Source organism: Trichoplusia ni, chromosome 11 (genome assembly GCF_003590095.1).
Source record: "Trichoplusia ni isolate ovarian cell line Hi5 chromosome 11, tn1, whole genome shotgun sequence".
NCBI lineage: Eukaryota > Metazoa > Arthropoda > Insecta > Lepidoptera > Noctuidae > Trichoplusia > Trichoplusia ni.
This window is the reverse complement of record NC_039488.1, coordinates 12,341,945-12,367,959: the sequence shown is the minus strand read 5'-3', so window position 1 is coordinate 12,367,959 and position 26,015 is coordinate 12,341,945. Positions and strand designations below refer to the sequence as shown.

General features: G+C 33.3%; 1 protein-coding gene across 1 annotated transcript in view; it reads left to right on the top strand.

The window, feature by feature from the left end:
• LOC113498672 (5-hydroxytryptamine receptor) overlaps positions 1 to 26,015 on the top strand; it is a 79,131-nt gene that overhangs the window by 29,802 nt on the left and 23,314 nt on the right. The window contains exon 2 of the mRNA XM_026878782.1: positions 24,638 to 24,697. Coding sequence (XP_026734583.1) covers positions 24,658 to 24,697 — 40 coding nt within the window. The 5' untranslated portion in view covers positions 24,638 to 24,657. The remainder of the gene's footprint in view (positions 1 to 24,637; positions 24,698 to 26,015) is intronic.

Below are 26,015 nucleotides of genomic sequence, written 5' to 3'. Positions count from 1 at the left end.
GGCCTTTTAATAGAGTTAGCCTTGAAATATCTACATATTCGTGGTCCCATAGATAACAGGATTTATTGTAACAACCAGTGCCTAGTTTCGAAGTATTTTGCAATTCAAATTTCTGTATCGTTCTCATTCAGTGGGGCCTAAGGATCTGTTTCTGACCTCGATGTAATTTGATTTGTAGCTATGATTTTGTGCTTTACTTATATTACCTATTTGTCGTTTTAAATGAAAGATAACTCAATTCCTTCCAGATGAAGTCTTAAATGGTATTAAGTGTAATGACTTTCTGCTTTGAATAAGTTAATATACTTAATAAAGACAAATGTTTGAGATTTCTGATTTAGTTTTGGCTCCGATAGCAGGAAATTTTCCTAAACACGTTTGAACTTTAACAACACACACAAAGATAAATAAATGATATTGCTAAATAGAGTTTAAAGTCGCTGTGCGCTTTATCTGGTACTTAGCATGAAGACCATTCATTAGGATGCTGTGTTTTTTTTTTATAACCAATACGTTTTGAATGCGTTGGTAAGAACGTATGGACAGTAGAAATAGGCCGACAACATTTTTTCAATAAAATGAAAAATAGTAACGCTCAACATACATTAATATGCTATTGACAAAACGTTTATAGTAAAAAATATATTCAAAGTATCTGTAATAATCAAAAGTGTTTGCACTAGGCTCGAGACAATTTTCACTAAAACCAATCTTAAATTATTCAACCTTTAACGCTCATATTAACCAGTCTTATCCATGCTATGACGTCACACTCACATGCCCTCAAAGGCAGAACCTTCATTTCAATATTAAACGCATCAGCGCTCCTCAAAGCCAAGACCAGTGTTAGAGACACGTTCAAGTGTGATGTATCGTCCATCAGGCATGTCGTGTTAGTGTTGGCTATTAGCTGAACTATTACTGCTTTTGTAGATGACCAGAATTCTGAATGGAGATGAATGTGATATGGACAAGCTGAGAAAAGAAACGATATTAGTTGCTGTTAAAATGGAGTGACAATACTGTCTTTGTTACCTAGACAAGTGACATATGTCTCACAAAGGCTGATTCGGACATTCTTTTTATTTTTCATATATTCGAGAAATCAACGTGCACGTTTGTAGAGGCTACATGTACAGACGGCAGTTGTTTCTATATTAAATTTTCAGCGAGACAGCCAAACTAAATAAAAGTCTAGAACACACTGGGTAAACAACTCCAGAAAATGCACACCAGCCTTAAATCATTTATAGAGGAGAATGCTGTGAACCCGCAGACTGCGTCAATAAAAGACTCCCCTTATTGAAGTACATCCGATTGGTTGTGTATGCAGCCGAAACGAATGCTGTCCGTACAATTTGTATCGAGTAATTTGTAGTCGAGTATATGTCGATTCTCGTCGCTATGTGATTTGAGTTGTAGTTTTCGATTTTGAGAATAGACGCCTGATATTCTTTCGTTTTCGTTTCATATTTCTTTTCAATTATTTGATGAAGGGTACTAACAATACTGGGCTTGAAAAGAGTAGGATTTTTTTTATTTAAGTATTATGTATTTGTTACTTTTTTATGTAATTTCATGTTCGCTGAATTTGGATACTAAGGAGGCAAACCAATTTCATTACAGAAAAAAATATATGATCTGCTATAGATTATTTTGCGACATTCTAAATTACGAATAACTTGTCGGGAATGAGATTAATACTATGAAGTGTTGTTCACGTCAATTACAAACATTGAAAAAACATATTAATCGCATCACAACAAAAAATATATGAGAAACTAGAGAAAAATCTATAACCGAACTAGCAATATTGCGAGCCGCGCCCAGCAGCGTCACACGTTGTACACTGCACGAATGACGTCACAACACATTCATCGGCACATCGCTGCACGAATTTGAAAATTTTAAGTAATTAATGGTTTACAAACACCAAAACCCTCATTATACTGATTAAAAGACAAAGCATTCAATAAAAGTATTACCTAACACATCAAGATAGATCTACGTAGGTATAAAACATTCATAGAATACAAAACTGTGGACTAATGAGTGCAATAAAAGCCTGCATCGCGGAATGCAAAAAAAAATGCGGCATTCAGTTTCTAGGTCACTCCTACAGAGGGGAATAAATCTTTTATCTTAAATGAATAACGGTTCGAAGAGCGTTTTGTTCGATATTTAAAATTACGCCTCGTGATTGGTTCTTTAATCGCGTTCGATGCTTTTGAATTTTGAAATTAGAGTTTCGATTTTTGTTTTGTTTGAATTTGGAAGCGTGAAATTCGTTGGAGGAAATTGGTGTGGCGTTAACGCGTTATTGGTAAAGTTAATTGGGTGCACCATTATTGGAACTGACAGTTCTTTCATTCTCATTTATTCAAGTCAGCAATAAAATAATAAAAAAACTGTCTTCCTCATTTATATTATTCATGACAACAAAACACTTGTATTTATCCCTTCTTTTAAGAGACTTGAAACGCATGTAAAATAATACGAGGAAAAATAAAACGAAAATTCATATACCACAAAATAAGAAGCTACTTAATACCATTCATCTCCATTAACTCTGAAATAGAAACAAAAATGCAAGAGCTATTGTTATTTCGGATTAAAACGTGAAAAACAAAAAATCAAGTAGAAAATAACAACAAGAATGGTAGCTAAGTACAATGCACGCGATGTATAAGCGTATAATAACGAGTTGCATTCAAATACTGAAATTCTGCTCGAAATGGCAGAGAACATCGTATTTTTCCAAGCGAGTGTACTTGGGGCCACGAGACATGCGAAAACGGAGCATCAACATAATATTAATATTTTGAGCTTGCATGTTGCACACATATGACTGTCTTTTGTATAGATATTGTTTTACTTGAAAACTGTTGCTGTGGTTTGCAACAATGGGAGATCACGTAATAGATTCTACTAGAATTATTAAAAATATTCTGACCTAATAAGAAACAATTTTAATTTTGTTCTTTTTTGCTCTGTTTTCTTCTGTATTGTGTATACATAAACTATTCAACGACTACTTAATAAAATACCGAATCACACGATCACACCGATCACAAACTGAAACAAACGTTTACTCTTTTACAAGGTAAAATGGTGATAATGATAAATCAATTTACTTATAATAAGCAACAGATTAATTCCAAAACCCTGCATAAATAGAATTAAAGGTTCTTTCTATCTCCCTCCTATTACTTCTTAAACAGTTGTTAACCTCGCTGACGATAATGACCGTGGTGGTATACACTTCCTTTAAGTTCTGGCAAGTTCAGGTTGTATGTTGTTGCACGCTAGGTATTTTATTAGGAAGTTATTTAATGTGTGACAACAACTCTCCTACCCAAGTAGGGTATTTTTATTTTACATCACAGAAAAATACCTAAAAGTACTTATTAAGTTGTTAAATAAAAAAGGTTCAATTTAAGCACTCTAACGACATTTAAACCACAAGCTCACATAAATTCAATCCCAATACAAAAGTGCACGGGAAGCGGAATTAATTTGATTGTCCCACATATTGTGTGCTTAAAAAGGGCCCTGACTGTGACGTCAGCGCACAAACAACTTAAAAAAAAGTAGATATCGTTTGCTAAAAGCATTATGAAATTGAACCGTATTCATTTGCAATAAGGATCTTTCTACTAAAAGTTGGAGTACTAAGAAGCAAGACGTAGGTATCTTCTTCAAGATATGTCCTTTATTCAGTACCACAAAAGACACCTGTAACTGACAGATATTCTTCAAAAAACGTCCTCAAAAGCCTTTGTCTCTTTAAATTTGTGGAAAACAATCCTTTGGCTGTTGATTGAATTTTATTGAATTCTCTTATTTAGGTCGACCTTTCTTGGAAGGGGAACATTTTAGGTGCTTGAAAAAGATCTAATGTTTTAATGCTCTACATGTTTTACTGACGGGGCTCAAAATTGGAACACACGATGCTGACGTAAACCCTGCACAGAACAAAAACGGAGAAAGGGTATTTAATTTGTGGAGTAGTATTAAGTGCAAGTAAATTGGAATCTACATCACTTATGGTGATTGTCGTATGATTCCTGTATTGATTTGTTTTGCTGTAATTGAGAATACGATGCGACACGTATAGCCACGGTATTCAGTCACATCCGTATCCAGGAATACAATTTTGGAAGGATGTTCATATTGTTCATAGTATCACAACCCGCCGAAGAAAAAGAGCTGTTGCTATCAGTCACTACACGTCATCCCTATACGACACCTCCCCCGATTTAGATAGGATGATGAATTTTTGTCCGTGTCAAATCTACTGATCATGACTGATGGCTTGACCAACAAGCCTGTTAGTCTTTCGGCCATGACTTTTCAGAGTTAATGCTAATGGTTTGATTGGAGATTCTTGTACTAATTAACGTTTTAGAAATTGACAAGCGATAAAAATATGCACAAAATGCATGATTATCAAAATTACAATTATTTTGTGATGGTTTATTTTTGTTCGCTGGTGTCGTGGCCCTTGGCTGGGAGAAGAAGATAGCCGTAACAAAAGTCGTTGTATCTATCCGCGAGACACCGACAATCAGATAAAGCCAGTGACGTATACATAGCTACTCCAAATGTAGAGAGATTTCGTACTTTTTAAATTAAATAATTTGACCTCGAATCAACGTGGTAAAATGTTTACCAGATATTTTATCGTCAATTTAAAAGATTATTTGTTAACAAGACTTAAATCCCCAAAAATTGTGAGTAAAACAACTTAATTATCGTTATTTCATAACTTTGATCAAATTTCTTTCCTAACCAATATACAAAAATTTTTCGCTGATAAAAAAGCTAATTAATATTTTGATTACCATTTTCTTTGAAAAAACTTTTCACATCGTTATAACTTGTAATACGTCAACAGCTCCTACCAAAAGAAATGTGAATTCCATTTCGTTTCGTTTAAAAAAAATGTATCCCATCGGTATGCAACATGGCAACTGGCTTAAAGTGTTGTCCGTGGCGCAGTGCTACCGATATGCTAATGCCAGTCACTCGTCCAATTCTCCGTAAGCCCCAATACGGCACCAGATCGCAAATATTCGAGGATGGAGTTGACAACACACGATGGAGCTGATTTCATGCGGTCTTAAATACTTAACAAGTCATATTTGGCACGGTTAAAGTGGGTTATTGATAGCTTACTCAACGATTATTTACTCTCCCCACACTGTATAAACATTAACAACGAAGAGTAAATATAAATCTTATCAAACAAGGCAAAATTCTTATATAACTTCATCTATTTAAAATACAGTATAATAAAATGATTCCCGATAGCCGAAATCCTATAACTGATAGTCGGCCATTAATCACAAATTGGGTGTAAAGTGGCTTTCAATTAAATTATTTCATATTAATATTAATCAATGAGTGTAATTTAATGTTCGGTCGTGAAATGGAGTGCGGTAGCTGACGCGGTAAATTAAATAAATACCGTGTATTATTAACATTTGTAAGATAATTCGTCAGATCAGGAGTGGACAGGACTTATCAGCGTATTTACATAATGTATCATACGCGTGGTATTTTCGGTGACACTAAAGTACCCCCCGGAATACTCAAAACACTAGATTTTATTTCATTGTTTGTTGTTAAATATCAAGATGAGTATTTATTTTTGATCATACAAATTTTCAAAATGTAAATATAAGTTTAGTTTAATTTATTGTAAAAATATTATAGAATTTGACTAAAACAGAAAATTGATTTTGCAATCAATAAGCTTTAGTCTTAAGTTAACTATTTACTTAACAAACAGTTTCTTGGAAAGCGGATAGTGCTTAGTCGTTAATGAGTTAGGGTGAAATTTTAATCTGAAAACCATTTTAACCCTTTTTTATTAGTAAAATGTACCAGAACATGAAATATCAAAGTTTAACCACGAAGTAGTAGTAGTATTCATATTTAAAATCACCAAAACAATACAACATTCCTTAGGATCAACATTATAAGAATTCTGATCTAAAAATAAGCCACAACGTGGTTTCGTTTCTATGAAAATGGATTAGTATTCTCGCCGCCGTCGGCGAAATGAGGAAGTTTCGGAATAAATTAATTTTGTTTATGAAAAGCTTATTACCATTGTCGCATCCAATTTTCGTTTTTTTTCGACTTCCTTCGGGTATGCAAGCGATTATGCGCGAAAAATCAACAACAATAAGAACCTACATGGCTTTAAAGTATGTCAAATTAAAATAATTGAATCTACATACTTACAAATATTTTTATGTTTATATATTTCGTTAGCCGAAATGGATATTTAAGAACACAAAACAGTGTCAGAATATGTGAAAAAAATGTTCGCTTAATATAAATCCGAATCGTAATTTGAACTCAAAAGCAAAACTAGAATCAATTTATATGGAATATACGTATCGATATAAAATCGATTCGAATAAAAGTCTAGGTATAAAGGCTGCCGTCCGCAGGCACAATATTTTTGTGAGATGACATCAAATACAAGTGTACAAGTATAATCTGAAGCCAATACTGACAGAGACGAATTGTACTGGCTCGGACAGTTTGAGTATTATAGATTGTATATCGAATCGAATGATATTCGATCATTCGATTGTTGGCGAAAAAACGAGTTCGTTTTACGCTTGTTAGCTTTACATGAGTTTTGTTGTTAGGATGACATTCTATACAGCCTGGTGACTTTTTATTTAAATATTACTTAATGTTTTGGATACAAAAATCACTTTTAATTTAGATATTTTATGTTAATAACACTATTAGAATGAAGCATCGTGAAATAAGCTCTTAAAAAGCTTCTTTTAAGTTATAAAATAAAAAAGCCTTAGTTTATTTTCAAATCCTTAAAGCCGTAAATAAAATTATACTAAACCCGATATGAGCAACTAGTAATTAACTAGCAACACCTCACAATAGTTTGTGTCAATTACATTAATTATTTATTTATTCCCGCAAACCGACTGGGAAAACGGATAATATTTTAAAATATCACTCATGAAACACTCAAGTGCCAATGGGAATATTCCCAGTAACGTTTTTGTTTAATTCCCAACGTTACCAGAAAATAGCCAACGTAAAAATATTGAATATTGCGTATTCAGAATATCAAATAACGTCATTATTTCATTTAGATTATGTTTCAAGCTTCAATTTTGATACAAGTTTAGCTCGGTTTAATGATTTTAGAAATTTCAAAACTATCTTTAGAACCTATATTTGAAAACCTTTCTACCAATATTGTTTTTTGAGATATTTTTTTATAAGTAGATATGTAATTTTTACTATTAATATGTAAGGTATAGGGTACAAACTCATCACACATTTGTAACTGACAGCTTGGCAGACATTGAGTGAGCGTTACGTTTGCATTCATATTAAAACAAGACAATAAATGATAGGCACAATGAAGGGCATATCTCAATGACTTAATGCCCTTCGTTTGTTGTTCCAGAGCACACTACATTAAAAATGTTTTTTTACTAGACATTAGAAGAATATTTTTTACTCTTATAGAGAACAAACGTGAAAAAACTCATCTATGAATACCGTAATTTTCTTTCATCCCATTCTTGAAATTTCGTGTGGCGTCACTTATCAATACACTTTTACCAACAAGTGACGTAATAACCCCATACGATACATCTTTAGTGCTTATTATACCTAATTAAAATATGAATGCAAGCGAATTCTTTGCTAAACAAAAATAAAACGTTTTGAGGTTACAGTGAGTTATAAAAATACTCTGTCCTTTACCGGTAAGCAAATAATTTGTTTTTTGTCATTTAAAATATAAAAATAAACGTTCAATGAACAGTTTCTGTGAATTTCGATTTTCTGAATATATCGGAATACTAATTAAGTTACACACGTGTATCTCAATGCCATGACGAGTGTATGTCAAGTGAAATGAAATGTATTTTCATGGATGTCACAATATTTTGCACGGTAGACCTCACTGTTTTAATGACTTGTGTATACTAGGTACTAATGTATAATTAAATGGGGAATTTTATTCTTTTATGACGACCTCCGTGGTCGAGTGGCGTACGCACCGGTTTCAAGGTGTCGCTAGCTCTGAGGTCCCGGGTTCAATCCCCGGTCGGGACAATGTAAAAAATCACATTTCTACATTGTCTCGGGTCTGGGTGTTTGTGGTATCTTCGTTGTATCTGAATTCCATAACACAAGTGCTTTAGCAACTTACTTTGGGTTCAGAACAATGTATGTGATGTTGTCCGCATTTATTTATTTATTATTTATTTATTCTAGCTCCGTTTCTATAGCGGTAGTAAAAACAGTAATTTTAAAGATAAAAATGGAATTGAGAATTCTCCTTTTTGAAGTTGGTTAAAAATAAAGTTATTTGAGTCATGCTTTTACTGACAGCAATTAAATAAGTTATAATTATAATATTTTAGTGTTATGTTAAATTCATGAACTGAAGAAACATGAAAGAAATCATTTCAGATTAGTTTTACTAACACAAACATAAACCCTACGTTATTAAAATTAATTATTTAATTTACGACTGGAAAGCGTTTACTTACAAAAGCAAACACACTATAATTTTTCATCCTGTTTTCGCCTTTCCTAGAAATTGTTTTCCTCTTGAAAATTAAATCATGCGTTGAGTATTCCATGATCCGTGATACGCGTGTGCCGTGAAATTGCGCACAATTGTGGAAATTTACAGTCAGACGTTGTGTCCGGTTCCCTTGTATTAAATTATCACGCCCGCTTTCATAAGGGATAAGCAGAGGCTCTTTGAACCATCGAGGGATATCGAAACTGTTAAAGAAAATCTTTTGCTGAACTTTTTTAGTTATGTTTATTGTTCGGCAGAAGGTTTCTATTATAAATTGCGAAAGACAACAATTTGTTTATCGTTTATATATTTTACAATGCAAATTAACTTTAAAGATGTACCAAATACGATAGCAGTAGCAAAAAATCTAATCCAACCCAACTCCATAACATTATTTAAAACTAAGAAAAAACGCTCAAAATATAAAGTGACCTGCGTCACTGTATTTATATTATTCTTATTGATGTGCTTAATGTACTACTCGTGAATCAAAACGAATAAATTTCTATTATGAAGAAAGACAAGACACATACTTGACGAATAGCAAAATTGAATTAAATCCAATTCTGCAGTATCAATAACATCAAAACTACCAACTTTTATGACTCTTCCATATAAAATCCGTACATATTTCTTAGAATTTTATTTCAAATTCTGGTTCCTATGTTTATTAAGTACTAAAGCTGTCTAGCCAATCTGTTTCCCAATACGTCTCAACCCGACGTACCTTGAACTTTGGTATTTATTAGACGTCCTAGCTACGTCATCATTGACCTAACTCTAATTGTTTATCGATACTATTAGTTTGATAAGGTATTTATTTGAAGGGAGTTGAAAATAGTAGTGAATGATTAAAAAGTTTTTTGACATTTCTTCTTGTAATGATAGTTATAATATTGATAGTAAAAAAGTAGGTTATGTTTAATGTGAAAGCAATATAGATGTAAGTTGGTTTTAATGTAAGTAATAGCAACCACATGGTTAACCGAATATATGTAAATAAAATATTATAGGAATAATCGGTTAACCACGTGTGTGTTAACAATCTATATCTATACTAATATATAAAGCTGAAGAGTTTGTTTGTTTGTTTGAACGCGCTAATCTCAGGAACTACTGGTCCAATTGAAAAAATATTTTTGTGTTGAATAGACTATTCATCGAAGAAGGCTTTAGGCTATAAACCATCACGCTGTGACTAATAGGAGCTAAGATACAATGGAAATTGTGAAAAAAACCGGGCAGGTATACCTAAATCATAACTTATATCTTCTACCCACGGGGACGAAGTCGCGGGCAACAGCTAGTATATTATATTCAAGGGAGTGGAGTTTGAAAGGGTGTTAAGTCTAAGGGTTTATGTTCTTACGGTTTTAAAACTATGCTACATAAGAGAGCTGTGTCTATGTTGAGAAATAGCTATTGACTTGTTGTCCTAATGTGCTGTATTCGGTTAGCATAATTTATAATATCTTTCATAACGTGTCTAACATCATTTATGAATCAATCTCTGAAATGAAGTTAATTACATTGTTATTTGTTTATAGCGCTATACTTAAAAAAAGATGGATGAACGGTGCCTAAGATAAAAAAAGCAGGCAAGACTGTGCTAGGGTGAAAAAATGTACATAATTATATGCTGTCCATCCGTATAGTTATTGAAGTCAAAATTCAAGAAAACCACAATATCCTAACACTAGAGCCTCGTTAGTATCATGTTCCAATTAAATTGAACACAACGGAATATATTTGACGTCGTAACAGATGTAGGTACAATTACTGTAGACGCTGCTTGCATGTCTAGTTTCTTGGTCCAAATATGGCGGCACTAGGCTGATTCAAATGCTAGACAGGACTGGTCTTAGTCACGATCCTCGATTATAGGCTGTATGATAATGTAGACGGATGACAATGATGCTTGTAGCATTCACTATTAATTTGCTAGTAATTTTGCCTGTTTCTGTGTATTTATGAACACTAGGTAAAAATACTGTTAAATTTTGTACGCATAACCGCATTCGATGCGAATACTTAAAGTGTATCCCTATGATGTAGTAGTTCCTAAATGTAACCTAAATCCTGCGCTTTGCCAACTAAGTTCACGGGAACGGTCAGCTTTTTAAGCAATACTTAACTTTGAGTCGCCTTTAAATCTAGATAAAAATACAAGATTGTTAGAAGTTAAAAAATTAATGACAACATATTTTTGCCTAGCCTATAAGTTCTATACTTGAGTTAAGCAGAACTTATGAGTAATTTCGATTTTCTATTGAAGTAAAAATTGGAATACTCATAGAAGCTCAACATTTTTTTATGTTCTCAATATTTTCACCCTTTCTCATTCACAAAGATAATTTTATAGGTTATTTTTATAACAATAATTTAAGATTCCTCCCACAGTATCCTTATTCGTAAGTAATATCCTCTTAAGTGCTCAAATGAAGAAAATAAGTAATCATATAGTTTTATTACGATACTATATGGCCCTATAAAGCTTTACGAAGAAACATTATGGTCGGCAAGATATGAAACATGATTTTTATGATCTTGGTTAGACTGAAAAGACTTTTAATAGAAATATTACGCATTTAGACTTGAAAATCACAATTTATATCGAAATGATTGAAAATATAAAATATATATATTATGTAGCATCTTTATAATAACTTTTATAAGTCTTTTAAAAATGATAAATAATTTATCCACACGAGAACAACAATATCAAATTAATCGCTATTGTTCGTATATTGCTTAACTTTAAAATTAATTAATTTAAAAAAATAAATTTGACGTGCTGACTTTGAGGTTTTATGCATGGATTTGTAAAAGCAGGCATAGTAAGACCATAGTGCAGGAAAAAATAATGTGAAGTTTCAATGGTTAATGTCGTGAGCTAGCGTGGTGATTAATGGTGAACTCTTCCATACACGGGAAGAGCCTTATACCCAGCAACGAAACGTATATAGACTGGTATTGCAAAATAAATGTTATATTAATAAAATTATTCTTTAATTGTCCCCTTCTCAGCAAAAACCGTGTAGTTATAGCGAGCGGTATTTTCATAAAGCGGGACTCTTAATTAACAAACATCCATTTTACGATATTCAACGCAAGCTGGAGAATCTAAGAGGCGCAATTCTTCGCATTATGCCTTAACCATTCTCCCATGTTCAACGCAAAGTATTTAAGTAGAATCGGTATTGCGCTAACGTCAAAGCTTTGTAGTTTCAAGCAAAGCCGTCGCAGTTACTCTAACTATTCTAAAGATAACTTCTTTTGTAATTCCTCTGCGTCTCAAAGGACCAGCTTTTTTTAACTTCTATTGGAATTATTAATTGAGTAATCGTTTTGATAAAATCTTTGTGCTGATTTAATTGAAATAGATTTCTTGTAGTTTTATTATAATTTACTTTTTAGTAAGGGTTATCAAGTGTGAGGTTTTTCGTTACGCGATTTCAATTATTTAAGTTCCTGTTGTGTTTGACTTTTTGAAATCGGATTAGTTTTAAGAGTCCACACAACTTCTGTCCATATTTGTAAGATTTTTCATCACTGCTCGGCTCTTATTTATGGTGTGATTATAGATTGTATATCCTCCTCAATGAATAAACTATCTAACAATGAAATAGATAGTGAAATGAAGTATGGTACCAGCTCATGTACTACTACTACCTGCCATACTGTACTACACCCTCATTTAATACTGTTACCTGCTCTGCTGGTACCACCTTCATATACTTTCATGGTTTCAAGTAATTACCATCCAACACCAAGTACTTACCATCCGACACCAAGTACTTACCATCCAACCCCAAGTACTTACCATCCAACACCAAGTACTTAACATCCAACACCAAGTACTTACCATTCGACACCAAGTACTTACCATCCAACCCCAAGTACTTACCATCCAACACCAAGTACTTAACATCCAACACAAAGTACTTACCATCCTACACTAAGTACTTACCATCCAACCCCAAGTACTTATCATCCAACACCAAATACCTTTCATCCAACCCCAAGTACTTACCATCCAACCCCAAGTACTTACCATCCAACACCAAATACTTACCATCCAAACAACACCAACTATAACCGTTCTACAAAGAACTTCGAATCCAAGTCACAAAAATAGATTCCCATACATCATATAGAACCAGCACTTAAAACGGCAAAGCTTTGACGCAGATACCAATTTAACACTACACTCATCACAGACCGTCATTAAAACCCACCTGTATACAGCGTGTTTTAAAAGTGGACATTATTTTTTTATGCACAAAAGGATTTTCCGTATCAAAGGACCATACATACTAAAACTACAAGGCTTTAACGGGTACTTCTCACATACAAGTGCATATTAATTAGATAAGGGTTTTAGTTTTAAATGTAGTCCTGATGTAATTAAAGGTTAAATGTTTTAGCTTCATGAATTATTTCTGTCGTATTAAAATGTATCGTTCGCTATATTATTGTTGGAATCTATTAAGAGAATTTGAAATACAAAGCTATTTTTAGACAGCATTTTCGGAGCTAGCTATCTTTCTTCCTGCAATTTCAGAAACTATATAGCCTTCCGGACTTATTTTTTAAACACTTTAAATCCATATCTTCCTTACAAACACTTTATCACTCAACGATACAGCTTTGAACACTCTTCTAAATCACACAGCTAGCTCTACTTAGGCCTTAAAGGAACATGCACGTACATAACTTAGACTAGACTCGGAAAATTGTGACGTCACCAAAAGGCGTCGCTAATCCGACCAGAGTGAGCCTGAACCGGATTAAGCCGGATTTAACCGGGCTTTTGTCCGCGACCCTTATTTTTGCACTCTTTCATTCATTTATATTATAATACGGTTCTGTGGGCACAATTTATTATACTGGGCTGTTGTTTGACGATAGACCGGTTCTGTAAACGTTTAAGATGATTTTGTTGTGATTTGTTATTTATCTTATTTTTGTCATTTATCGATCTACGTGTGAAGTACTATATTTTTAATAACTGAATAACGACTTTTTGTAAGACTTGTTTGGAATACTACGCTGTGTAACACAAACAAAATAGAGACCATTTCTCTATATCCTTAAACTAGCTGTTGCCCGCGACTTCGTCCGCGTGGTCAGAAGATATAAGTTAGGAATTTTTGAACGGAAGCCCTCGAAGATGAATAATTTTCCCTGTTTTTTCCACATTTTCGACTGCATCTTCGCTCCTATTAGTCGCAGCTTGATGGTATATAGCCTAAAACCTTCCTTGGTGAAGGGTCTATACAAGACAAAAAGAATTTTTCTATTTGAACCAGTAGTTCCTGAAATTAGCGCGTTCAAACAAACAAACAATCAAACAAACTCTTCAGCTTTATATATTAGTATAGATAATCAACAAACAAATTCTTCGAGAAATAGCAAAATACTACAATAAAAAATACAGTGCTCAATATAAGAACCGGGATTTAGCCCTTTAAAGACCGTTGAACTACAAAATCAAAGATAACTTAGTATTTAAAATACCAGCCTAGAAACGTCTTACTTCAGGGCCCAGATTCCTTCCCATATAAGAAAGACTTGAAGCATTAATCACCACGCCGGCTCACTGCAGGTTGGCGATTATAAATTCATGCATACTTCATGAAAATTCTCATACATTTAATAACTGTCGTGTGTATTTCATGCCTACTCATGTCCGGGCGCACGGTTCGCTGGGCCTCTAAAATAGGATTAGGCTGAGCTGATTCATGCGTGACAGTTGTCGGCACATGTCAATTGAAACACGATATTTCTCTTCACTATTAACTTACAGTGGTATCGAATACAATGCTAGACTCAATGAAACTCTGGATATAGGCTGAATTTTAGATATTGCAAACGAGTTAGGCTGTGATTTATAAAATGGGCAAAGTTTTTAAATGACTTTTGTGCATACGTGAAAAATAAAACTGCTATGGTAGTGATTTAAATCACCTCATAATCTAAATGATGAATATTAAATTTCCGTAGATATTTTGCCATTAGTATAGTTACTTTCAATCATTGTGGTTATTCATAAGATTGATCACCCAATACTCCAATAATTGTGATTGTAATTCTCCGAACAGAATAATGATTATGTCTGCATTCAGAGTAAAACAAATAACCAACAAACAATCACTCAATCAAATAAAAAATAACAAACTAGCTATTTAATATTCAACAGAGCAGCGCAAAAAGCGAAGCCCCACTTATAACCGCTTGTAACAATATAACTAAACCACACAATACCCCATTATAGGGAATTCAGCATAAAAAGCGCTGAACTGTTCACCGGCGCTTTATGAAGCGGTACAAAATCAATAACTCGGAAATGCACGACTAAGATTGCGCTGAAGGCTTAGTAAAAGCCGTTGATAACAGACTGAATGACTTTCATTTTATATCTGCGGGGATGAAATACATGGGTATAAATGTATGTATGTGTGCGTGTTTATGGCTTTGTATTCACTTCGGATTTCAACCCTGACATGCTTTGATTAAAGTAAATGTGTCTGGTAAAAGATTGGGTTAATTCTCGCTTCTTTTGTTTTCGTTTTTATTGCTGGCCCGCTAATCGTTTTATTTTAAAATGATATTCCGGCTTGATTCTCTTCCTTTATCGCGGATTATATGGTTATTAATGCGTTTTATAAGCGTTTCGCTTCATCGGCGAAAAGATTAAATCTGTTAAGCGCAGATCGCAACTCATTGTACTAATTAGTAGGTTCTTGTGGCTTAAACAGCTGATATTGGAGCACAGAGGCAAGTTATGTGAACCTAGTTTTTGCTTTTTTCTTACGCCTATTTACATAACATAAGTTTAACTTACAGGTTTACAGCTTAGCGTTAAAGGTACGTGGAACAACGCCGAAAAAATGCCTGGTTTCTAAAACTTCAAATTACGTTCTATGGTTCACTGATATAGGTTTTTTTACATCATATTATCGTATAATTTGTGTATTGTAATATATGTAGGTTTATGTTTCATACTAGTTTTTCGGATTTGTTTGCACCTACCAACACTTTCTCTCCGCCACCCAAAGGTAGACTGGTAGAGAACGCCTTAGGCGTTATGTCCGCCATTGTACTATATGTGCAAGAAGTATTAAATAAATAAATAAATACGAATCAATGTCAAATTTCCCTTTTCTTTATTTGCATAAAGAGGTAACATCGTTGCATAAGAAGTTAATGTAATAGAAACAGTCCCCTATTAAAAGTTCTTGATATAATTGGACCTAGTTAGTGCTCACCTTCAAACTTAGCTAGGCAATAGATCACGGCCTCTCCAACTACCGTTGAAGGTTGCAATTATTTCTCTTTCATTGTCAATTCTGTTTACATTGCTGTTTTTATTGAGTCGTACAAGTTTTTTAACGTTCAATAAACGCAATGGATTGTATTATCCGCATTCAATCAATTACACTTAGTTAGAAAATACTCACTTATTTGAATACTGTTTGTTTTTCAATATTCTTGGCGTCAAACAAATACAGCCTACAAATTAGTCTGATTAAATGTGGCTTAAAGAGCTCTATTTATAGAAAATGTGGATGAGCCAGAGTAAAGCCTACGCCTTCGAACCCATTTGGCTTGACCTATACAGATAAAGGTTTTAGGAAAATAAATAGACTGGTAGATAATTAATTAAGAGATAACAACAACAGATTGACACAATACGAGCCCGTGTCGGCTTATAAAGGACGTACTAAACAATATTATAAATAACAAAACAATGACTATTGGTTTTTAAATAGAAAAACAAAAACATGTTGTTATTTTTTGATCCCGGGTCATCACCCTGACAAAGATCAGGTATTTTGACAATAGGGATGATGACAATTTTTTTTTGCAGTGTCCGTCTTGTAGTTTTTTGTATAATAATGGATACGTATTTTTTAATTTGTCCCGCAAACATAATTTGGTCATTACAGTGAATGAAACTTACGCGTGCCGTCACGATTGAGTATAAATTTTACTCTATCGTTACGTCACAAGCCCCCTCTCCTAAACTTTAAAGCAGTTATCTTTTTATAGTTATATTTAGTTTTTGCAGTTATATTCTTTGTCAATTCTAGTTTTTCTGAAAAACGAAAAAATACGTGTCTCATACTTTTCAATTATCTAACTGTGGGACTAATGGGATTTTTTCTTTTTATACCCAGTCATCATCCCTATTGGTGCTTGTTGGAAACAAGATAAAAAAAAAACAAATGTTTATATTTCTAATACAGATCTGATAAGTCTAGATGCTCGGTTCTATATAGGAGAATTGACATTTGACTAAACAATTGACGTCCTCCGTGGTCGAGTGGCGTACGAACGGTTTCTAGGTGTCGCTAGCTCTGAGGTCCCGGGTTCAATCCCCAGTCGGGTCAATTTAAAAATCATATTTCTACATTGTCTCGGTTCTGGATGTTTGTGGTGCCTTCGTTGTATCTGAATTCCGTAACACAAGTGCTTTAGCAACTTACTTTGGGTTCAGAACAAGGTATGTGCTGTTATCCGCATTTAATTATTATTATTAATTAATTCTTTTTCATAACTGCAATAGTTTTGTTATGAATATTAAATTACCACTAGAACACGGATATTATATCCAAGATGTATATCAATAATCACAAAAATAACCTCACACGTGTTAGCAAAACTTCTCAAGGACATCGTAAAACGAACTCTAGGAGTATATATGACACTGCTCTCAAGAGGCTAAGAGTCTTCTGTAAATAGTTATAAGCTCTTAACACTTGCTTAACTTTACGTATTATTCCAGTTACTTGGGTGACATGAAAGATGATATTTCGTATAAAGCTCTCTCAGGGGGGCTACCATAACCTATTACAGTAAGACTGTCGTAATTGTGAAAGCAGGATGGCGCTCTACACTGGGCGTAGCGGCGTCTCTTTTACACAAGAGCATTACAAAGATGACAGACTCATTTGAAGGGGTCTTAGTATGCCTCTAGTACTCTTACATCTATATTACTTTGTCACTGAACATGATAATCAAGGCGGATTGACTTTGTGAAGACTTATCATTTGGCTTAAAAAGACCTATGTTTTTACAAATTAGTAATTTGATGACAATTATTCTTTGTAAATATAGCGTTGTGTGTCGGGTACTGTTGTTTTTGTAAAACTAATATGACATCCAAAGTTTATTTTACCACGTAGAATCTCATTTAGGAACACACGTTTACGACCTCATTATTATACCATCTAGGATATTTAGACATAGCTTCACTGATTTCGAAAATTGTGTTTAATTAAAGAAATTAGTAGAGATTAAAAAATCCCTTAAAGTGAAAGTCGAAAAACCGTACAAGTAGGCCAAAGAAAAACAAATCGGTTGGGTAAAAAATGCACTTGAAGATACCCAATTTTTGACCGTAACAAAAACCTCGATCAACAAATACTTCATCTGTGATATCTAATGTTTACCTATCACGGTTCATAAGATGCAGTCTGGTAACCGATGGACAGACAGCGGAGCCTCAATAATGGTTCCATTTTGACAGTTGAAGTACGAAACTTGGCGAATTTTACCAAAAGTACATTCAGTTTGTACAGGTGAAATACAGACGAATATTGGAACATTTAACTCAATTAAACACAAAAACTGAGCTTCAACATATCGCGTTCACCTACTCTAGTATTGTATTCGCTTCGTCACACACTACATATAACCTCGATTCGAACATCTGCATCGCCTGGACCAGCCACGAAGCTAACCAAACAAAAACAGTGTTTTGGCTTCTAGGAAAATACTGTAAAATTCCAACTGGCCTCGCATGGACACACGTAACCCATAGAGGGTAAACGGCATAGCCAACTACGCATGTGATGGCTATGCCGTTGTATATCTAGTAGGTATATAGGTATATTTGACACTTGAAAATTTTGTTCTACATTGAGGACATCAAATAACCAGTGCTCTATTTTTGATACGTAACCAAATTACAGTGCGACCATCAAAGGGTATATTTATGACAAATAGTTATCCATACTGATTGATTGAATTAAAAAGTTGTTCAAAGTGGGTCAGACTCGCGCATTGAACCACTTCAAAGATTTTAGGTTTAAGTGATGTGACAAAAAATTCACAGTTTGTGATATTTCTCTATTTTAAGGTAGTAGTTGGTTTCTTTGTCAGTCTTTTCATACCCAGTTAATACGAATATCTCAGATTATATCTATTTAATATTTCATGTATTTGCAATACTAAGCCTTAATAACTTCTTTCATTAATTCTCAACACCTTCCCACCTAGATTTTACGTACGACAATCTACGACTCTCCAGAGATTAAAGCCAAAAAAAATTATGCTAACAAATTTCACGTTATCTCGATAAAAAATCTACCCGGCAATAATTTTTCGCAGCCTATTTTCAAACTGTCAAGTATAGATTATCGATAAAACATTATTGGACTAACAAAAAAAGTTGAAAGCTATCGAATATCATCGGAACAAACAGCTGCCTTAATTTTGGAAGCCCGAGAGACCAATATTTACTGTTCACGCGATCACATTTTCCCAAATAGTTTTCATTGTACACTCGAGTAAAAAAGTGTGAGGTTAGAATTAGATGTTGGATTTATTTTTGTTTTAGTTTTATTTGTGTGTTGGTAGATACTGGTTTGTGTATTTATTTGTTACTATATTTTAATTCCATCTTATTTATTTTTCATTGTATGATAATTTTACCAAAAAATAACTCACCTATTTTAGTCTTGCTTACATTTTGTTCCCAATTAGTAGGAGTAAGTCAATATTTCTTGTCTTCAAACGTACATACATATATCACCTATCTTGTAAAAAATGTTTTGTATTTTGACCACGACTGTACGCGTCGACACGCTGCTATATTAGTGACAGATCCAATATGTCGGACAGCATCCATGTTGGAAAATTATATTTTTATTTTATGTTGTAATTCATCGCTTTTGCGCGCCATGTTATAACATATAAAATTATATCGTAACAGCAATGGGACCCGTGGGAGATATCTAAAATTGTTTTTTTTTCCGCAGTAGTAAGTTTGGTATTGTTTTAGTAGGTGTGTTTTATATTTGTAAAATGACTTCAACAAAATTGATACATACGTTCATTAACGCATTTCTTGACAAAGAAAACATTTCGTTAAACATGTTTTTTCAAGCTTAAAAGTACTAAATAAATTGATTAAATTAAAACTATTTTACCAGATTCAATGTATTATTAGGTTATGTATAGTAATAGACATGCTTTTAAACTATTTTTGCGCAAAAAAAAACAGCCTTAAATTTTCCGTAAAATGTCCGTGAATAACGTAAAACAGTTAGATAGTACCCGCATAGTCTAGATCGGAACAGTCAGATCCTTGTTAGGTCACTGGCTTTGTACCTATGCCATTATCATAATATGTGCCTTCTGGCAGCTTTTTAGTTTAATTTTTAACTATATTTTTAAGTTCACAAAAAATGTCGTCGTGGCCTTTTATAATGAAAGGAAATACAAATGTGACTTTTTCTAGTATATTTAAACTGTCTAATTATTCAGACAACAGTGAAAAACAATAAGGAAAAACCCTTCAAGAGAAAGAAAAGACCTTAATCTCCAAATATTGGATTAAATATGCAATATAATCTACATAGAATCGCAAACCGGGGGTAATCCAGCTTGGTGATCAGTGCTCAACCAGTTCCCATATGGGACGAGGCTCGGCCAAGCAGTGGGTGTTTCAGTTAGATGACTTTAAAAGCAATTTGTTGAATACCTTTCTTTTATTTCATGATAAACACCGAAATGATAAATTAAAATATTTTCAAATGAGTATAAGTACGTATAAGCACGTTTTTGGAAGCGCCAGCAAGTGTTTAGGCGACTAGCCAAAAAAGCGACAGTCTTACAAGCATTGATGTGCTTATGATCTCGTATGAACATGAACATCAAAAAACGACTCTATGAAAGCACAATAAGCCTGTGTATTCGAGATATCTTATTTATTAAGGTACAAAATGTTATGTGCGTATCAGTGCAAATGTCAAAATAACACTCGCAACAAAAAATACTCGTCTAACGTTCTTAATTGATTCAGTTCCTTATGTAATCAAGAGTGTGTGAACAAGAGTTAATACTTATAAATATGTATGTAATCAAGCAAAGTCGGAGAGAGGAAGGAAATGAGGAAATATGTGTTAAGAAACTATGACGTTTGTTATACAGTTTCTGCTTATAAAAATGATAGTTCCTGGTGAAAGGAATATAAGATTTGGCAAATTTAGCTTTATATGATATATTTCATGTGATAGTTTTGTATTAATAGAGTCAAATCATGGCTACAGATATCTCTTTAAAAAAATAAATGGACTCCAACCTGTAATCCATGTGTCGCAGGGCTGTTTTCACGTTTCAAACATTCAAGTCATACACAAAGCACTAAGACTCAGGACAAGCATATATGGATCATATAAAAGCTTGTGGGTTCGACGTAGTAACCTTAAACAATCGGCTATTCTTTAGATTCCTTGAAGAAATTAGTTCATATCTATGGGTAGGAGCAGTATTTAAAAATATACTTAAGCAAATCTCTCGCTTAAAACCTTAAGAAATTCTGCTTCATTTTCACTCTAGCTTCAGCAATTACACTAAAAAATAAAATCCATTCTATTCTATCAACTTTTAAAACTAAATCACATGACATTTGACGCAAGAAAATCGAAATCTTATATTCGATCCATAGGTACCAAATCAATAACTAGGTACTAGACATGAAATTCTCGCCTACACATACACCTCAGCACTAAATAAATTACCTAGCGTTCTAGTGTTGAACACTATAAGTACCGATACATTCTAAGCGATGGCACTTGACTGAAACGTTAACGTGTGAGCCTCGCCAATTAACGGGACGTTACGCTATCAGGTAACTTACGGCGTAAACGTTAAGTTTAAACTGTTTATAAACATGGTAATAGGTTGATAGTGGATATTAAATGAGGTTTAGTTTGTGTGCAAACATTTCATTGCAAAATTTGCTAAGTGAAATTACGTAATCAGAATTAATGGGAAGGATAGGCTGTGGTCACTGTCAAACTGGTGATATTGCAGATACAACTCTTATGTAATTCTTTGTCTTTCTTAAAGCTATCAAAAACTAGCCAAGTGCGACTTGGACTCGCGCTAAGGGTTCCGTAAAAGTAAGCATGAAGTACAAATCAGTTGAGAGATAAATAAGTGTTAGGTTTCACAAATAAATTCATCATCTAAAACAATAAATATGATCTTGGGAATCGTCGTTTAGTGTTTTTTTATTTCAAAATTGAAAATTCCAACTATCTTGTAAAAACCAGACAGTTGATACAAAATAAAATAGATTAGAAAAATCTAAAAACCGTCTTTTAAAATATCACTCGATTCAAATTTTATCAAAATTGGTCCAGCTGTTTTATACTTGTAAATAGCATCGGGCTTGAAGCTACCCTAAAAATTTCACCTTGCTAGCTTATCGGGAAGGGCCTCAAAATTGAGTTGCAAAAATCCAACATAAACGACAAACAACAAACAAGGAAATTAGTGTATAACAACATGGAAAAAAACTACTGTATAAATACATGCTACGTACAATATTCAGTATTCACTTCTACAATAACAAGTTTCTTACATAACTAATTAAGGAAATCTTGACAAAACAAAAAAGGTTTTCATACACAATCTTATAAACAGCACTTTAAAATTGCAGCAGTCGAAACTTGAAGTTAACTTTAATGAGAGCGCCATTCATTTAATAAAGTGTTATTCAAATAAAAGGTTGTATTTTGAATGAAACTTTTCATTGCGGCCGGCGTAGTGTTAATATCAACATTATTAAATATAATCTAGATTTCAAGCAAAATTGTAACATGTATTTAAATAGAAGGCTGCATTACTTTCACACTGTTAATAACCTCACAAGACTGTATAACAGGAACGGTTAATAAATAGTATTTATATCAATTATCATCAACATTTGTTAATTAATTAAAAAACATTACCGTTGAAAAACAACAGAGACACTATAGCTAGTGACCGTGGGGCTGTCAAGTGTAAGGTAGCAGCTTCAAATCCCGGCACGCGCCAATTGCTTTTCAATGTCTTGTGCGTATTACGAAATAAAACAAAACTAATACACATGATAATTTATTTTTATTCAAGGATGTGTCATGCCTCTGCCTTGTTTCAGGGTTAAACTCTATCAATAGCTTGACTATCAACCATACAAAAAGACCAAAAATCTCCTTCGAATGTACAAATATGAGCATAAATAGCAAAATTGTTCTGAAAATTAACAAATTGAAATTGTTATTGTGATGAAAATAGCTCTTATCTAATATTAAAATCAAAGTCATGAAGGTTTAATTAATTTTAGAACATAACCTTTTCACTTGTCATTTTAATTACCTTCCATTCAACGAAAATAACTGCTTTCTTGATAATTTCAAACCTTTATTAAACCTTAAAACGCTCAGTGCCTGTACTATGAAATATTGAAACACGACTGTGGATATTTTTAAAGCGAGATAGCTATCTATACTGCGCGTAGTAGTGTCTCGATTCCGCGATGCTCCTGTTTTATAAGCGCGTTCATCTCCCTTTCAACTTGTATTATTTATAACAGCGGAAAAAAGAAATAGATTGCACATTTTTTTCCAAAATTAAAAAAAATATATTCAATACTTTTCGTAAAAAAATCATGTTCGAACGGGGAAGCTAGAGCAAATTTATTTCTCATGTAGCAGCAATATTTCGACAGTATAATAATTACGAATCACAAGTAAACATTTCGTTTCTATATTCCCTGTAGACTAGGAAAGTTAGCTATATCAGAAAAGAGAGCCAATATATTTTCTTCGAAATGACCAGATACAAATTTTCATCTAATTTTGTCAAGCAGTTTAGCCTTGAAATAGTTTAGACATTACAGTTTACTTACATACAACATTTTTGTCCCTTTAGATATTATGTTTGAATGTTTGAAAAGAAAACTTACTGCCACACACACACAATCATTTTGTCCTGGTATTCAATGCAAAAAGGAACAAACTTGATCAAAACCATTTAACCCGTTATTACGATATTCCAAATTCAATTTCAAATTACATTCCAAATACAAATGAAAGAAGTGTAAAAGAACAAAAATTGAAAAAACAATCCCTATACTGACTTCATAGAACATGAATTTAAATTTTCATTTTGTTAACGGTTGTCGCCGTGGAAGAGTGGACTCGTAACAGTATTAAGAGCCAACGAACCGTTTAAAATGTTATTATTCCACGTTCAAATTGTATTTTGTTTGGTGTACCAAAGTATTCATTGCACCTGTACATAAATACTCCTTTAAATGCTATTTGTGACGTTTTATTGCTCTTTTGTTTGCATCTTACAAGTGTGTTTGAATTTAATTTTGCCTGTTTGACTTTTTCGTAACGATAACTTTTTGTTTCGTGAAACAATTGTACTAGACCGTATTCATCTGCAATGGCATTAACATAAAATGCCGAAAAAATATCTTCTCTATTCCAAAGAACACTATTATCTACTTAACTATGTACATATATGGTCCTGCATTTTCTTCTTTTTTAAACTTCTCCCGCAGTAAGAAAATTATTCCTTGTGTCGAGAGGTTTCACAAACATACAAAACAGATATACACCTATATTTTGATAGTAACTGTCGTGAGAATGATTCATTATTAAATTATGTAACGGTTTACTCACGCGTATTTATCGGGGTAGCCCGACTAGTTTCGGACCCAACCGGAGTCCTTAATCATGAGCAGACGCGGCGGGATCGCGATATAAGATATACACCTTATAATTCGAATCGAATAATTGTATCACAAAAACTATAAATTCAATGTATAGAAATGAACCTTACATCCTTAACTTATATTCTAATTTATTCTCAATCCTATTAGCATACACAATCACTTATTATACCAAGATACTTTATCAGTTTTTTTCCAGTTTTTGTACATTTAATAAAACATATTTTACTTGTTCGCAGGAGGGCGAGCGACAGTGAATATGAACGCGACACATCTGCCAGGGTTCAACGACACTAACCGTAAGTTTTTTTGCATTGAACATAGAGGAACAAAGAATTATTTAGAAGTGGCACTCGGGACTCGCGTGTGGCAGTATTAGGAGATGACGATCAACTTTAACTCTTAACCTGTCTCATTATTATTAGCGATTGTCAGAAACACATGTCTTTTTCATTAGAAATTGTCAGGCGTCTGGTTTTGGGGTAGACGAAGGTTGAAAGATAATTTATGATTTTAATCCATCCTATTTATTTTAAGCCATAAAAATGGGATGAAAGTTGGCTGTAAATTTCGAGGTCTTAAATTATGATCGCGATGAAAAAGGTTTCATGAATTTTGGGCTTGACTCTCCAAAAGGGTCCCTGGTCTTGAGCACGGCTTTAAATGTGTATATTTTTTTTACGTTCTAAAATCTAATGTATATTTTTTCGCCAAAATGTTTCATAGAAATCTATTAACACAGTTTTGACACCTTAAAGTTGTAAATTGTATAATTTCACTACAAAACCTTAAAAATGACTAAAATGAGTTCGTGTAGCGAAAATATCTGAATATCCCACATAACTGTGCCTATACCTAACTCAAAACACAATACAAAATTTACAAACTCTAAAATCTTAGAGACTGTTGAAAAGTATAATTTCTTTCAAATCTGACAAATTTATGAATGTTGAGAACAGGCATTGCAAAGCACTTCCTTCGACTGGTCTGTTGCATAGCTTTGCTCTGTCTTGAAAAACTTCAAATGTAATTTATATGTATGTAGAGAAAGAGCTGTCGTCTTATGATAATAAATAAGAACTGTCAAACATTTTTGATTTACTGAGCGAAACTTTGCAACAAGTCAGACTTTTTGTTTATAATGGTCAAAGCTGTGAGAAAAGGCTGGACAGGTCGTGTCATTCAAATCAGGATTTCTCTTCATTTTAAATTCTTAGATTTAAGAGGGAACAGATATTTTATCGAAAATGTCTAAGTTTGAAATTCTGGAAGTAAAATATTATTCTAAAGATGCCCTTCAAAATGTTGTTTTATCGTACACATCAAAATGGCATTGAAATCATCACTGTCTAACACCACACACATATTCCTTGTCTTTAATTGATAGTTCATAAACATGTATAGGTAAACGCACGTAACGTTAGGCCAAAACTTAGTTTACCTATGAAGAGCGTTTTAATATATTTTATCTAAATTTTTCTAAACCACTCATAGACACTCATAGGTAGACACTCACTCAAACACTCGTAGACAAAACCTATCACCAAAACAAACAACAAAATCATTCGAACAATTCAAACTAACCAACATTCTACTCTAAAAAAATACAAAAACATA